Source organism: Zeus faber (assembly GCF_960531495.2).
Source record: "Zeus faber genome assembly, chromosome: 5".
NCBI classification, from domain to species: Eukaryota; Metazoa; Chordata; class Actinopteri; order Zeiformes; family Zeidae; genus Zeus; species Zeus faber.
In genome coordinates, this window is record NC_137192.1 from 14012132 (window position 1) to 14027323 (window position 15192).

A 15192-nucleotide genomic window follows, 5' to 3' on the forward strand; every position below is an offset into this window, starting at 1 on the left:
GAGGAGGTGCAGCAGCAGATAGAGAGGGGAGAGACGAGCAGAGTGATGTGATACAGCCTGTCTCTCTTTAAAACACTTCAGGGATGCCATTAAAGTCATGGGTACAACGTGGATGGATGTTATTAAAAGCTAAAGCAGTCGTTAGGTATCATTCCATCTCGCCCATGACGGGCTGAATGCGTTATTAAAGACATTTAAGTTAATTTAATGTTTCAAAGAACCGCCGAATGGATTTGACATTCCATGACAGCGTTTTCGAAAAGCCACAACGCAGTAGCTACCACTGCTGTCTTGCAGGAGCGGCTGTAGCGAGAGGCGAGCAGACACTTTGTTTTATCTTCCTATTTTTATTATTTGTCTTCTCACATGGTGCAATAAATCCCTATTTCTGGAGGTAATCCGCACACATTTCTGGGTTGACAGTGTCCTCTGGTGTGTAATGTTTGGAATGGCCAGCAGTGAAGGGCCATTCAAAATTGAGCGATGCAAATGTGGTTTGGGTTTATGTGGGGAACATGAACATGTGGACACAACATAATAATTAATTTGACTTATTTGTGTTCCATTTAATCATTAAGTCCGTGGCCATTTGGTTCAATTCCATCTAATCCCTCTGATGGCTGCAGAATGCATCATGTTTAACCACATTAGTAGTAGTGTGTTCGTCCTTCCCCCTTCTAATCCATCGATTCATTGCATGCCCAGTATTTGTTAAGGCTGTTGGTGGAGAACACACGCGCGCATGTTACGCTTATTAAGATGAGCTTTGTCTCAAATATCAACTTGTCTGTCTACCGACGAATCAAATGAAGAAACACAACACACTACACAGAGAAGTGCGGCCAGTGAGTGCAGGCAGGGACGCATTGGAAATTGGAAGCAGGTCACATGTACTGTCAGGGGTTGGTCACTAGATGGCAGAAAAGCTTCAATAAACTCTGTCACCTGCGTTTTGCGCGCACGCACGCACCGAAAACGTGCAACTGCGGAATTATGGAACGCTGAAAGCGCCACAATGATAAATAAATGACTAAAAGGATAAATAAATAAATGTGAAAATATACAAAGTATAATTTAAAAAAAAATGAATAAAATAATTCGTAATTGAATGAGGAAATATTAAGAGGAATTATAAAACAATTGGAAAATATATGCTGGAAAAGATTGATAAACCTGGAAATTAATATAGAAATATAAACTGGTGTGAATCACAATTTATTAATTTCCATCCGGAAACAAATGAATAAATAAATGTAAAAATATATATAAAAAGGAAAAGTGGTCATCAATTCTAATTCACACCAGTTTATATTTCAATATTCATTTCCAGACTTTTCAATCTTTTTCATTATATATTCTCCAAATGATTTTTAATTTGTGTTTATATTTCCACATTTATTTGTTTTTTCTCTGATTCATTTTCTATTCCTCTTTATATTTCCACATTCATGAGTCTATTCTTTTATTCATCATTGGGGCATTTTCAGGATTCCATTCTGAATAACCCAGAATAACCCTCTGCCCAAAAAAGAATAAAAATTATGTGTTATTATCATCATCATCATTATTACAATAATAATAATAATAATAATAATAATTATTATTATTATTATTATTATTATTATTATTATTATTATCATTAGGGGTCCATTGTTTTCATCTATTGTTTTTTATCAGATTTTTATTATTTTTCTCCTTGGCATTTCGGGCTAAAAGTGTCTGGTGCACGTCAACTGCCGGAGCGTTCGGGGCATTTCAGACATCTTGTGGTTCAAGTTTGATCCACATTAATTTTTATTTTTAGCAGGAATTAGTGAAAACTGTGCAACCAATGCAGATTCGTTGGTGTACCATAATTAGTTTGTGGATCCAATTTGTAATATACTGTATGTTCAGGTTGTGGCTCTGGGGGGGCATTTGAATCCGGTGAGGTTCTGGTGTAGACCAAATTGGTGTGTAGTGGTTGCTTCACACAGGATTCGTGCTGGTTCGAGCTGACAGACAGCAGGAGCCGATGCTGCATTCAATGGAAACTCGGAATACTGTAACTCGTTTTAGTAGTGATGCTGATAAAAAAAGACGAGCAAACTGATGCCACCTTCCATGGGAACTCGAAAGTCTGTAATTGGTGTCGATACGAAGTGATGATGGGTTCTAAGGAAACTCAGAAAACTGTGATTCGTATCTAACACGACTAACCTGGACCCCGTCTATAGTGTGGTCACTGCTGTTAGCGAGGCTTAAAATTAAGTTATGCTACGCACAAGGCAATCAGAATATCTGGAAATTTATTTTTAGAAAAGATCAATCCCTTGAGCTGAACAATCGAGGGATTTCTTGGACATAAATACACATTGAGATACATGCAATGTGTACTGAAGCTCTCCCTCACACCCAACCCCGCAGCTCAATCACCCCACAAAACCTCAGATAAGTAAATGGATAGATAGATAAATAAGTAATTAAGAAATTAAATAAATAAATAGATAGATAGATAGATAGATAGATAGATAGATAGATAGATAGATAGATAGATAGATAGATAGATAGATAGATAGATAGATAGATAGATAGATAGATAGATAGATAGATAGATAGATAGATAGATAGATATATAGATAGATAGATAGATAGATAGATAGATAAATGAAATAGTAATACAGTGGTACCTTGACTTACGACTGTAATTGGTTCTATAGGAACGGTCGTATGTTAAAACAGTCGTATGTCGAAGCAATTTTTCCCATACACACCACGCTCATTTTTTTCTATGATTTCCTTCTTAGTTTCAATGGGAATCATCGTCTTTTTCTTTTTCCCATCATCCTTCTTCTTAGGACTCATCATGAAGGGTGAAAATAAACAAAATACACAGCACAAACACAGTAAATATGAAAAAAATATCGATAAGCCACGAACTACGTGCACACACCATGTAGGTCGCCCGCTGACTGAGTGCTGACTGACTGCTGACTGAGTGCTGACTGACTGCTGACTGACTGCTGACTGACTGCTGACTGGCCACCGACGCGCCAACTGCAAATTTCCACGGTCGTGTCTCGGAGCAGACGGTCGCAAGTCGATACAAATTTTTGCCACTATCGCCACTCGTATCTTGGATTAGTCGTAAGTAGATGCAGTCGTAAGTGGAGGTACCACTGTAATAACGATTTGAAAAAGATAGTGGAATGAAACACGAACCTGTTCCAACATGTATCCAGTGTGCTGCAGTTATGAAATACACATACAGTACTGGCAGAAAAAAAAGCACAATCCAAGGTAATATTCTAAGTACATAACGCCTACAGACAGAAATGCACATACATGTACATGCACCAACATATACAATGTCCTGAGTGCACTGAGGTTTACACATAGTGATATCAGAGGAGAAAATCAGGGAAAAGAGGTTCAATCCACTGATGTACTGTGAGATGTTAACCTGATCCAAGACCCCCACAAGTAGATCTCTCACCCCTTTGTTCTTCCACCCCTCATACGTCTCACACATCTCTTTATCCGTACCATTACCAAGCTAATGCCCTGTTTGGACACAGTGTGGTTGGAGGGCGGAGGTGATGTTGGGGTGGGGTTTGTAAGGAGGAGCGTCCCGGAGCTTTCTGAACAAAGAACGGCCAACCGCCGTGCTCCGACTTACAGGTTTTGACAGCAAAGCCGAATTCAACTGGCATTGGATGCTTAAAAAGTGTCGGCCCTCCCCCTATCTATCCATCTACCCCCTCCCCGCCCTCCCCCCGTGCCCCCACCCCCTCCCCCACGGCACACCTCCTGCATCCCACTCCTACAGTAGCCAATGCAATGGGTGCATTTTGACTTTAGCACTAAGACCCAGCTCACGTCATAGGCCGCCCCATCCCTTGCGTGTCCCGTGTGTGTGTGTGTGTGTGTGTGTGTGTGTGTGTGTGTGTGTGTGTGTGTGTGTGTGTGTGTGTGTGTGTGTGTGTGTGCGTGTGTGTGTGTGTGGAATGTGTCTGAACACACAACATAAAATCTGCACAACCCCCCCCCCCTCTCTCTATCTCTCCATCCCTCTACCACTCAACGAGGACGAACCAGCTTCTGCTCTTTTTCAATCCTCTCACTCTTGTGCATACACACGCACACACACACACACACACACATACACACACACACGCTCACAACCGAGGATTCTAATTTTGTCCACTTTTCTGGTTCTCTTGGAACTTTTCCTTTTTGCCTTCATGGAGGACTACCACAAACCAGACCAGCAGACAGTCCAGGCACTCAGGAATATTGCCAACCGCCTCAGGATCAACGCCATCAAGGCTACCACAGCTGCGGGCATTGGGTGAGACGCCTTTGTGTGTTCAAACACACACACACACACACACACAAACACAAACACACATTCACTCAACACACGTCGTTTAAATGCACCCTCTGCGTATTGCAGGTTTGCCCAGTAGAACATTTGGCAAATATTGGATTATATTTTTTTGCAACATGCACATCTGGACACTTGCACGCAACTACAGGCACACACACCCACACACACCCACACACAACCACACACACACACACACACACATACAAACATAATTTCACATACTCACATTTATTTTTTGCAACATGCATACTTTCTGGACAAATCCAGACACATCTACAAGCACACACTATAAACACAAGCACACACATCGATGCAATGGCGATCACTAGGAACAGCATGTTCCATCTTTGTTCTGAGGCATCTGGCATAAGGCGATTTGGTATTATAGGAATTATTTTCACCAAATAAAAGTTTAATAGCAAAGTATCCATGCTGTTGCATATTGTTAAAAAATCTAATTTTGTTGCATGTTTAAATATAACTGAAAATTTGTCATCACAGCCTAGCACAATGGATTTTCTTTTTTTTAACAAAAAAAATAAAATTCAATAAATGGCCATTGGCCATTTAGACAACCTATACTGAAATCGTAAAATGCATTATAATTATTTTACAATTGAGTTATATAACCTCCGTCAACCTTGTATCTCACAGCATTTTTTAAATAAAATAATATTATATAACAGTTATAAACAGTTGCAAAAAGTTAGTTTATATAACTGTTCAGAAAGATTTGAACGACCTTGTCCAGTGATGGCCACAATAGAGAGACTGGCGTCCGCATGGGTAGACAGGGGGACGCACATGGCCGTGCAAATTCTCATTTGATATATAATCACTTAATGATTTCAAACTAAAACATTTTCCCCTCACAGAGCTTTTTTATAGCTACTGTGTTTCTTTGTCTTATTTTGTAATGTTGTTTCTGTTATTGAAAAGGATATATATGCGAACTAGATTTTTATGATTTTAATTAACCTCAATGTGAAATAGGTTATGAAATAGGCTGAAATGGTTTTCTTTAAAGAACACCTGATGTTTCAATTTATGGCCCTACTGTAATACAGGTAGTGCGATACATAATTTTTGGGATCTCAAACTCATGCTCGTTGGAACAAAGGATTTCAGGGAAGGATCATTGACCACAATTATGTGTCATTTATTTCAATGGATGGGATTCTACTCCAAAGGTCTTTATAAAGCACGTTTGTGTACCTTAATAAACAATTTAATTTATGATAGCAAAGAGTCCATTAAGATGCTCTTATAGTTTCTTTCTTTTAGTTATCTTTGTCCTTTGTAGATTATTCATGTGCACATGGTTTTTTAGAGGCCTAAGAATTTTTGAGATGAAAGTCTTTGAGATGCATTTAGCAGCTGTTAAATTAGAATTTTGGATTCTTATTTTGGTTGTATTAACTTGCAATACATATTTAAATGCATATTTGCCCATTTTTATCAAATGTGAACATTTTTTGGTTTATGGAAGCATATAGGGACCCATTCATTATTTCTTTACCAGGAAACTTGCACATTAACTTCAGTAACGTATGCATTTTTATATTAGTTTTTGAATTTGAATCATCTTCATACTACTGCACTGACCCCATTTTCTCAAGGGGGTCATTACATATTCATGTAGATTAATGTCATCTAAAATGGCTTATGCATCAGATTTCTGAGACAGATTGGGCTGAGAGATAATGCCTCTGGTCGCTGTTATGTTTCAGCTTATTGGCTAATTTGTTTGGGGACCAATGAAGTAAATAACATAAATTTTGGTTAAAGACAATATTGCCTTGTCGTACATTTTGAAGATAGACTCCGTCACTTTTTTCGCTCCATATTTTAAATTGGCCCGTATTCCGCATCATCATCCAGTAATATGGTATTTCCAGAACCTTCACAGAAAAGACAAATGGAGGAAAAATGTGAGAGTTAGAACTAAAAAATAGTTGCCTAGAGACCTTTCACTCTCTTAATCCAACCAAACACCATGCAACCGTTGTACATGAACAAAAGTATTGAGGGTGTGTGTGTGTGTGTGTGTGTGTGTGTGTGTGTGTGTGTGTGTGTGTGTGATCCGTATATTGTTGACATGTGGACCACCCTTCCCCCCCTTGTCCTCCAGACACCCCACATCATGCTGCAGTGTGGCAGAGATCATGTCTGTGCTGTTCTTCCACACGATGAAGTACCGCGCCGAGGACCTGAGGAACTTCAACAACGACCGCTTCATCCTCTCCAAGGTGAAGCCCAGCGCCTCACTGCACGGAGAGAACGTCATTAGCCTTCAAGCCCGTGCCCATGTGCAAGGGTTTATGTGTGTGTGTGTCTGTGTGTGTGTGTGTGTGTGTGTGGTCTGTACGTCATTTCCTGCTGTTGTTCACGTGGTTTTAATGGATCCTCAGGGCCATGCGGCTCCCGCCCTGTACTCCATGTGGGTGGAGACGGGCTTCCTGAAGGACAGCGAGCTGCTCAACCTGTGCCAGGTTGACTCCACCCTGGAGGGCCACCCTACACCTGTAAGAGTGGTCCCGCGTACCGTATGTCATGTCAACTCCCGCTGCTTCTAAACACCAACAATATGGTATCCTGATTTAAGGCAAACTTGGGGAAAAAAAACACTTTTTGTGCGCGCCCGTGTGTGTGTATGCATTTCAGAAGCAGCAGTTTGTGGATGTGACCACCGGCTCTTTGGGACAGGGTCTGGGAGTGGCGTGTGGTATGGCCTATTCTGGGAAGTACTTCGACAAGTCAAGGTGAATATTCAAATGCACACATCAGGCACAGTTTCAATATGCTGCATCGGAGCCCCCTTAGATTAAAACGCCTTTGTTTACTTGGCTCCTTTCATGATAATATATCAAAATGTATCAACTCACTGAGGCCCCACTTGGTCTTTCTCCTGGTGCAAGGACAGCGCAGGTACAATGGCAATTATTTGAGGTCCCCGCGATCGTATTACGGTGATTAGGGGAGTTCATTTCAGTGCAGGCTGCAGATTTTTTCTTTTTTTTCTGCGAGTGTGTAGAGTGGATTTGTGCTTTGCTCTCCCAATTCTTCTGCTCTAATAATCACAGGCCCAGCAGTCATATCCCTCCCTATCTCCAGCATTCAGACATTGCGGCTCACAATCAAATTCAAATACGGTGCATTCAACCAGCCGTGGCTTTGTCCAAATGTATTGTTCTGAACCACTGACGTACATTTCAACAAAATTAGATTTTGTTAAAGCTGCTTTGGCTCTGGAAAATAAATTAAACAAACACTGAATAACGACTGAATATTTTAGAATTGAATCTAATGGCACGATAATATTACCATTAATATCACCACGATGAAAGAAAATTATTAAATTTTTTCTATTGCAATCAAAGTGTACATGTTGGCTGGTTTCTTCCGTGAGACATAGTCTGTAATGTGTCACAGAGGAAGGTGTGAAGTGGCTCCTCCTCCTTCTCCGTGGACCTCAGGGTGCTTTCTCAGTTCCCAGCTGCTTACCGATCCATTCTGTCAGATTAAGACACGGAAACCAATCTGACTGGAAAACTGTCATGGTGCATTATGTTCACACACACACACACGCACGCACCCACCCACGCACGCACGCACGCACACACACACACACACACACAGAGTGAAGTACACACACTTTGACCCCACCCTTTTCTACGTTTCAGCTACCGCGTGTACTGCCTGATGGGAGATGGAGAGCTATCGGAGGGCTCGGTGTGGGAGGCCATGTCGTTCGCCTCCTACTACCAACTGGACAACCTGGTGGCCATCATGGACATCAACCGCCTGGGGCAAAGCGAAGCGGCGCCCCTGCAACACCACCTCGAGAAATATCAGAAACGCTGTGAAGCTTTTGGGTAAGGATGTGTGAGAGAGAAACCCGAGGGAGTTTCAAGGGGGAAAAGAAATACTAGTAAAGAATGATGCCAATTTCAATGTAATGAATAGATTAACAAATTGTGATTAGTAATATGAAGTCATTTTATTGGTATGAACCCCAAAGCAAAACACTCTTATTATCACTAGGAATGTTAAACAGTGAACGTGTCACGTCATCTGTGGGAGTTGGTGTGCCTGCGCACGCCGTCCGTCCAGATGATTTCTACCGCGTGCATCTTCATATGTGTGCGTGTCTGGTGTGTGTGTGCGTGCAGCTGGCATGCCATCATTGTGGACGGACACAGCGTGGAAGAGCTCTGCAAGGCTCTGAGCCAACCACGCCACCAGCCCACTGCCATCCTCGCCAAAACCATCAAAGGCAAAGGCATCCCAGGTAACTGCTCCCGGTCACTGCCCTGCGCGCAACCTCTTTTTAAGCGTTGTATTTTCACGAGCACATTACTCTTTCCCTCCAGAGTGATCTGTGTGCAAGACAGAGTGAGTCCACTAATGGGATGTGTCGGTACTGTATGGTTTCAGCTGCTGAGGATAAGGTGGGCTGGCACGCCAAGCCTGTGCCCAAAGACATGGCGGAGGTGGTTCTCAAAGACCTGCAGAGCCGCATCATGAACAGCAGCAAGCGCCTGTATCCAGCCGCTCCGATGGAGGACTCCCCGCCTGTGAGCTTGAGGAACGTCAGGATGCCGAGCGCCCCGAGCTACAAGCCTGGGGAGAAGGTACCGTCTCTACACCGGCACGTGGCCATGGAGGCTCTGTCGTGTTCCGTTTCCCATGCGTGTGACAACGTTTGAACAACCCAACATCTTTCCTCGTCGTTCCCCTCTCTGTAGATTGCAACCCGCAAGGCTTATGGGATGGCCCTGGCCAAGCTTGGCCGTTACAACGAGCGTGTCGTGGCCCTGGACGGAGACACCAACAACCTCACTTATTCAGAAATCTTCAAGAATGAACATCCCAACCGCTTTGTTGAGTGCTACATCGCTCAGCAAAACATGGTATGACCACGAAATAGATATAATTGTTGTCAAGGTTCACATCAAGCTTACAAAACTGTAACTGTGGCGTCTCGTTGTGGCAGTCTCCCTCTGCCAAACATGTTGAATGACGTTACATTGTTGGTCATTCAGCCGACGCAATTTAACATTATGCGAGTTTAAATAATATAAGTAATAATAATAACTTTATCATTATAAGTCAAACTGGCTGTGCATCAAAGCCTAAAATAGAATATAGAATAGAATATCATAGATGGGGATGAAGATGCTCGTGCAGGAAGGACCCTCAGCCATTCTGACAGTAGGGGGTTGGGTTCCAAAATGACAGTACAATGGTGGTGGAGAGTTGCTTCAGGGACGAGCAGTTTATGAGCTCTAGTGGCACCTATGGAGCTACATGAGCTAAGAGGGTGGTGGCGTGGAGTGAACAGACTGGAGTTTTAAACGTGAGCAATAACCGTCGACAAGAAACAGTGTTTTATATTTGGGAGCAGACGTAGGAAGCCAGTGGAGATCCCCGAAGTTGGGACGGTTTATTTTAATGTGAGAAGGGCTGCAGGGTTCTGGGTTAAGGCGTAGAGGGTGGAAAGAGGGATTTTGTTCAGGAAATATCCCTGCCCAGACGAAGGTAAGGGCAGGGATATTTTTTCTTATGTGCATTATTGCAGCTGTGAGAACACCTCTCTCTTCGCTCTGATTGGTTTATTTTACCCTCATTTAACTGCTGTGTTTTCTAAAATTGGCCGATTGAATAATACATGGTCAATCCATCTATTATTGAACAATGGGGAAAATACATGACTGATTAACAACACACCTTCAAGAGGTCTGCCTGGCTGCTACTGCTGACAATGACACGTCACTATTCCTGCCACTGTTATATATGTATATAGATTAATACTTTTTTTTATCCCACCATAATTTATTATTCAATAAAGAGACATGAAACCATTTATTATTGCTCTGGTTGCAACAGCTTCCGGATGATATATGTCAGGCATTTGGTGTTGAGAAGCGGTTATAACAAGTGTCTTCAGAGATTAAACATTAATCAGTGTAGAGGGGGTTCCATCTGGTTAGGTTCAATTACAGCTGTCAAAAGATGAATTTTAAGGATGGTTTATCTTCTAATAAGAAAGTCATAAAGAACTGAAACCCATAAACTAAAAATATTAAATAGATATGGCTGCCATGAAGACATCTTTTTTATTCCACTATATGCAATAGTAACATCTCCCCACCACTTCAATGTACAGTGGTCTTGAGTAGGATAATCCAATTTTTTTAACCTTTCCAAAGTGTAATGCATCATTTTAGAAAAATAGAACTTCAAAGGGGAAAAATTGCTTTTCTCTGTCCTCGGGCAACGAGACATTTCGAAAAATCCACAAGAGGAGACAAGGGATTTGGGAGTGCTTTGGGGACAGGAAACAGGAAATAAAGTGTGCGTGGAGGCATGCCACTGATTCCATTCATATGGGGACTAAGCTCCAGAGCTCTGAAATAGGCTCATCCAGCGGTTTACGTACTTAAATTGTGCCTGGGATAAAAGAGGCACGGCCCAGTCTTTTTAAATGTACTTGACGCCACATTCAGAATTTACTCTTTAGATATGTGGATATTCTACGTTCGTCAAGGTGTTTTGGGGCAGGCACAAAAAGGTCATCACATCCCATTTTCCTGATAGGTGAGCGTGGCTATGGGCTGCGCTGCCCGTGAGAGGAACATTGTGTTCGCCAGCACTCTCGCCTCCTTCTTCACCCGAGCCTACGACCAGCTGCGCACAGCCGCGGTCTCAGAGAGCAACATCAACCTGTGTGGGTCCCACTGCGGCGTGTCTACTGGTTGGTAAAACTGCTATATCCAAGCTTTTTCTGACTAACACACCCCTGAACACCCCCGAACACCCCCCGGTTCACCTCCGCACCCTTATCTGTCCAGTCCGACACCCGCACCCTCACTCCTTCACGTTTGATTGCCCACGGCGAATTTGGTCACTTATGAACAGCTGTTTCCTTGAGACCCCTCTTTCACACCCTCCTAAATGTTGATGAAGCTCCGAAAATGCTCCCTCTGCCGGTGTGAATGTTTCCAATCCTTTCTCTGTCCTTTAACCTGTGTTTTCCTTGACCTTCACCCGATGCTCCCAGCACTCAGCCCCACCACCTTTCACCTTTCCTGTCTGTCCTGGAAGCTGTCCCCAGGGAAGCAGGTGTCTCTCTGTTAGTGCAGGTACTCTGCATAACACTTTGTCCGTCAGCCAGTTTTAACTGTCTGTAGAGCAGCCAGTACGACCGATAGTCCGACGAGGGGATAACATGGTGGACTGTACTGTGAGGATATGTTTGCTGGTTACATAATGAGAGTTTTGTGAACGTGTCTCTATTTAAGGAGAAGAAGGCCCTACTCAGATGGGTCTGGAAGACATGGCCATGTTCAGGGCCCTCCCTGCCGCAACCATTTTCTACCCCAGTGATGGCGTCTCCACTGAGAAGGCTGTGGAGTTGGCTGGGATGACAAAGGTACATACATAACACCTACGTATATGCCAAACGACCAAAGGTCCACTGGCTGATGTTGCTCTGAAAATGTATTCACACATAACAGCACCATTTCCAGAGATGTTTCAGGGACTTTTTATAATTCATGAATTTATTTTCTTCGCAAAATTCAAACGCTTGCATGCTTTGTGTTATCTGTGTTGAAAGGGTGTTTGCTACATCAGAACCAGCCGCCCAGAGAATGCTATCATCTACAACAGCAATGAAGACTTCCATGTCGGACAGGCCAAGGTGTATATTACAATTCATATTACAATTCAAGCTCAGGTGAAACACACACTATGGAAAGCCCATATAATAATAGTATATTGAAAAGCCACAAATCACGCAGCTCTCTTTCCCAAATAATAACTCCACTGCCAGCATGTCGTTAGTGACGAACCCTGTCATTTTCTTGAGGATGGGATGAATTGTGCAACCAGGGATATTTGGATGCATAACTCTCAGTCTTGTCGTTGTTGCTGCCAGGTTGTGTACCAGAGCAAGGACGACCAGGTGACTGTGGTTGCAGCTGGAGTCACACTGCATGAAGCTCTGGCTGCAGCCGAGCATCTCAAGAAAGGTAAAGTGAAGTCAGATTGTGAATTCAAAAGTTGTTCTTTGACTGTAAAATACATGGAAATACATGGAGGCTTGACCCCGTAAAAAACAATAGTAACGTATGGTGGTTCCATCCATCATCCATACTGTTCAAACCAGGTTTTGAGCTTGTTTCAATTAAAATCAGGTAATAACTGTTAATCTGTCTCTTTGGGTATGTGCATCTGAAATCACGATATCATCATGGTAAACTATTGATTCTCTCATTTATCACTGTTTTCTTTTTCACTGAAATTAATAATTGGTCTTGTAGAAAGGATCTCCATCAGGGTAATTGACCCTTTCACAATCAAACCATTGGATAGCAAGACGATTATTGACCATGCGCGTGCCACCAGGGGACGCATCATCACTGTGGAAGACCACTACTATGAAGGTAAGGTTTGAAAGGAATGTAGTCAAATTGGAAAGCTTTTGCATAATGAATGGCTGCTTTTAACCTGGCAACCAAGAGCACCGAGTATTAAACATAAATGCAGCAGGGGCCTTCTTATTGGTCCAGGTGCCAGCATGTGTTGTGTGGTGGCGTGTTCCTATTGGACCAATGGTGGAGATGTTGTATGATGGCATCTACCCATTGGCCACGCAGAGGGAGAGTGCATGTGTTGTCATAGTGCGTGAGGTATTGTGGTGCATTTCCTACACTGAGGAGGGAGCGAGGGTGAGGGCCAGAGAGGCAGAGTGCTGTCAGATTTCCTTAACTGAACGTGTGCCCATGGGGTTGTCGGTGACCTAGATAGCACAGGCGGCCATGGCCGGCCCGAGCTAGTGTGTGTGTGTGTGTGTGTGTGTGTGTGTGTGTGTGTGTGTGTGTGTGTGTGTGTGTGTGTGTGTGTGTGTGTGACTGTGTGTGTGAGGAGAATGAGAAGGGGATGGGGCATGGACTGGACCGAGGACATGTTGCATCTGAATGTGAGGAATGTCATTATTTTTTTAACGGCGCCACGATTAGAGAGGGACTTTCCTTTCTTTTTTTGGAATTCTCGTGCCGTCGACGGCCTCCCTCTCTCTATTGTTCATACACTCTTAGAAAATAAAATACAGCATTTTACTTGTAGGGCTACATTGGCTTGTGTGTGTGTGTGTGTGTGTGTGTGTGTGTGTGTGTGTGTGTGTGTGTGTGTGTGTGTGTGTGTGTGTGTGTGTGTGTGTGTGTGTGTGTGTGTGTGTGTGTGTGCGTGCGTGCGTGTGCGTGCGTGTGTAATACAAAGACACCTAATATGACACCTGACGGTGTTCCACAGGTGGCCTGGGGGAGGCGGTGTGCACGGCCGTGGTCAATGAGTCCAGCTTCACTCTGCACCGCCTGGCCGTGTCCCATGTTCCCCGCAGCGGCAAACCCCACGAGCTGCTCAAGATCTACGGCATCGACCGCGACGCCATCGTCCAGGCCATCCGCAAGATGCTGAGCAGCTCGGCCAACGCCAAGTAACGCTCCGGCGGCCCCATCCTCTTCTATCTACTCTCACCCCCCCAATCCGATTTTGACACAGTATGTTTCTATTGACACAACGTTCAGCCGTCTGAGCCCCCTCACCGTGAATGCTTTTATGTGTTGATTAATGTCATGTGAAGTTGTTTCGTACATTTCTGAAGTGAAGTCCCACCGTTCTGTCCCCACAGCGCACATAGAACGCCCTTTCTCCCCCACTCCCAGTCAGTCGTATTGCCCCCACAACGTCCAGTTCAGTTTTCAGTGGACCGTGACCCTCAAAAAACAAAAATTAAAATCATACATTCTCACATGTTGCAGCTCAACATCTTTACTGTGTTGATTGGTGATATGTCTGACATCGTACAAACATGCCGCAATCTATTTTATTACTTTTATATTTTTGTTATGTATCTCTTGACAGGATGGGGTATTTACTAGTGAAGTAGATGACTTTGATATTGAGGAAGGTCTAAATGAGGCCTACTGAATTGATGTTTGTAGTATTTAGCGTTGAAAAATGATCAAATGTAGTAACCATAACTTTCAAACCCATGTTTTCAAAACCCACATTGCACATTTTGAAATGGAACGGTTAAAACTGGAAAATCACTGTCTTTAGGTGAGGCACTCAACTTTTTTTGTTCGGGTGCCATAGCTGTTCTTTTTTTTTTTTTTTTTTTTTTTTTATCACAATATCAAAATAAAACTTTGCACGTCTACATCTGTTTTTTTGAGAATCATGCAGTCTGCAAAACATTGCATCCCATAATGACACACTTTGTGTCGTCTTAAACATACGGGTAAGTTGGAGGGGCAGGCTTTGCCGGGGCTGCACTGGTACCGTTACATCTGAGTTTTGAATCCAAGAGCACTTGAGCTTTTGCTTGAAATGTTGTATGTACCGTGCTTTCATTGAATAAAGCCCTCTACATTTGATCTTCAGAGTGTTTATTATTCCATGATGCGCGTGTATGCATGTGACTTATGACAATAAATGGCATTGATATGTCATTATTTAATCTCCTCTTTAAGTAGCCGGTAGATTACTATTTCATAAACATGATGCCCTGTAAGACTTCAAGACTTGATGGATGTTTCTGACCGATAGGAACACTGAAATGCATCAGACTCACATGATGTTCCACCCGTTACACACGACGCCCAATTACAGTTCACAATCTTGCTGAATGGAGTTCCCAGATATCGCTGAACACGTCTTTATCCCTCAGTGTTTCCCAGTCTCCACCTCTACTCAAAATAAGACAAATACCCCGCGCAGCAGTTCATCCATCCGGATTCTTGGGAAAGTTTAAA

At 43.1% G+C, this 15192-nt stretch overlaps 1 protein-coding gene across 1 annotated transcript; it reads left to right on the forward strand.

The window, feature by feature from the left end:
- Window positions 1-4223: 4223 nt before the first annotated feature.
- On the forward strand, window positions 4224-14699 carry LOC307230103 (transketolase-like; the record flags this gene model as incomplete). The annotated part of the gene is made up of 14 exons (XM_080000314.1): window positions 4224-4330; window positions 6501-6618; window positions 6781-6894; window positions 7034-7131; window positions 8053-8244; window positions 8542-8660; window positions 8807-9003; window positions 9118-9282; window positions 10970-11126; window positions 11674-11804; window positions 11991-12074; window positions 12312-12405; window positions 12697-12819; window positions 13688-14699. The coding sequence occupies 14 exons, from the start codon at window positions 4224-4226 to the stop codon at window positions 13873-13875; spliced, it is 1887 nt and encodes a 628-aa protein (XP_079856440.1). The 3' UTR covers window positions 13876-14699.
- Window positions 14700-15192: the final 493 nt, after the last annotated feature.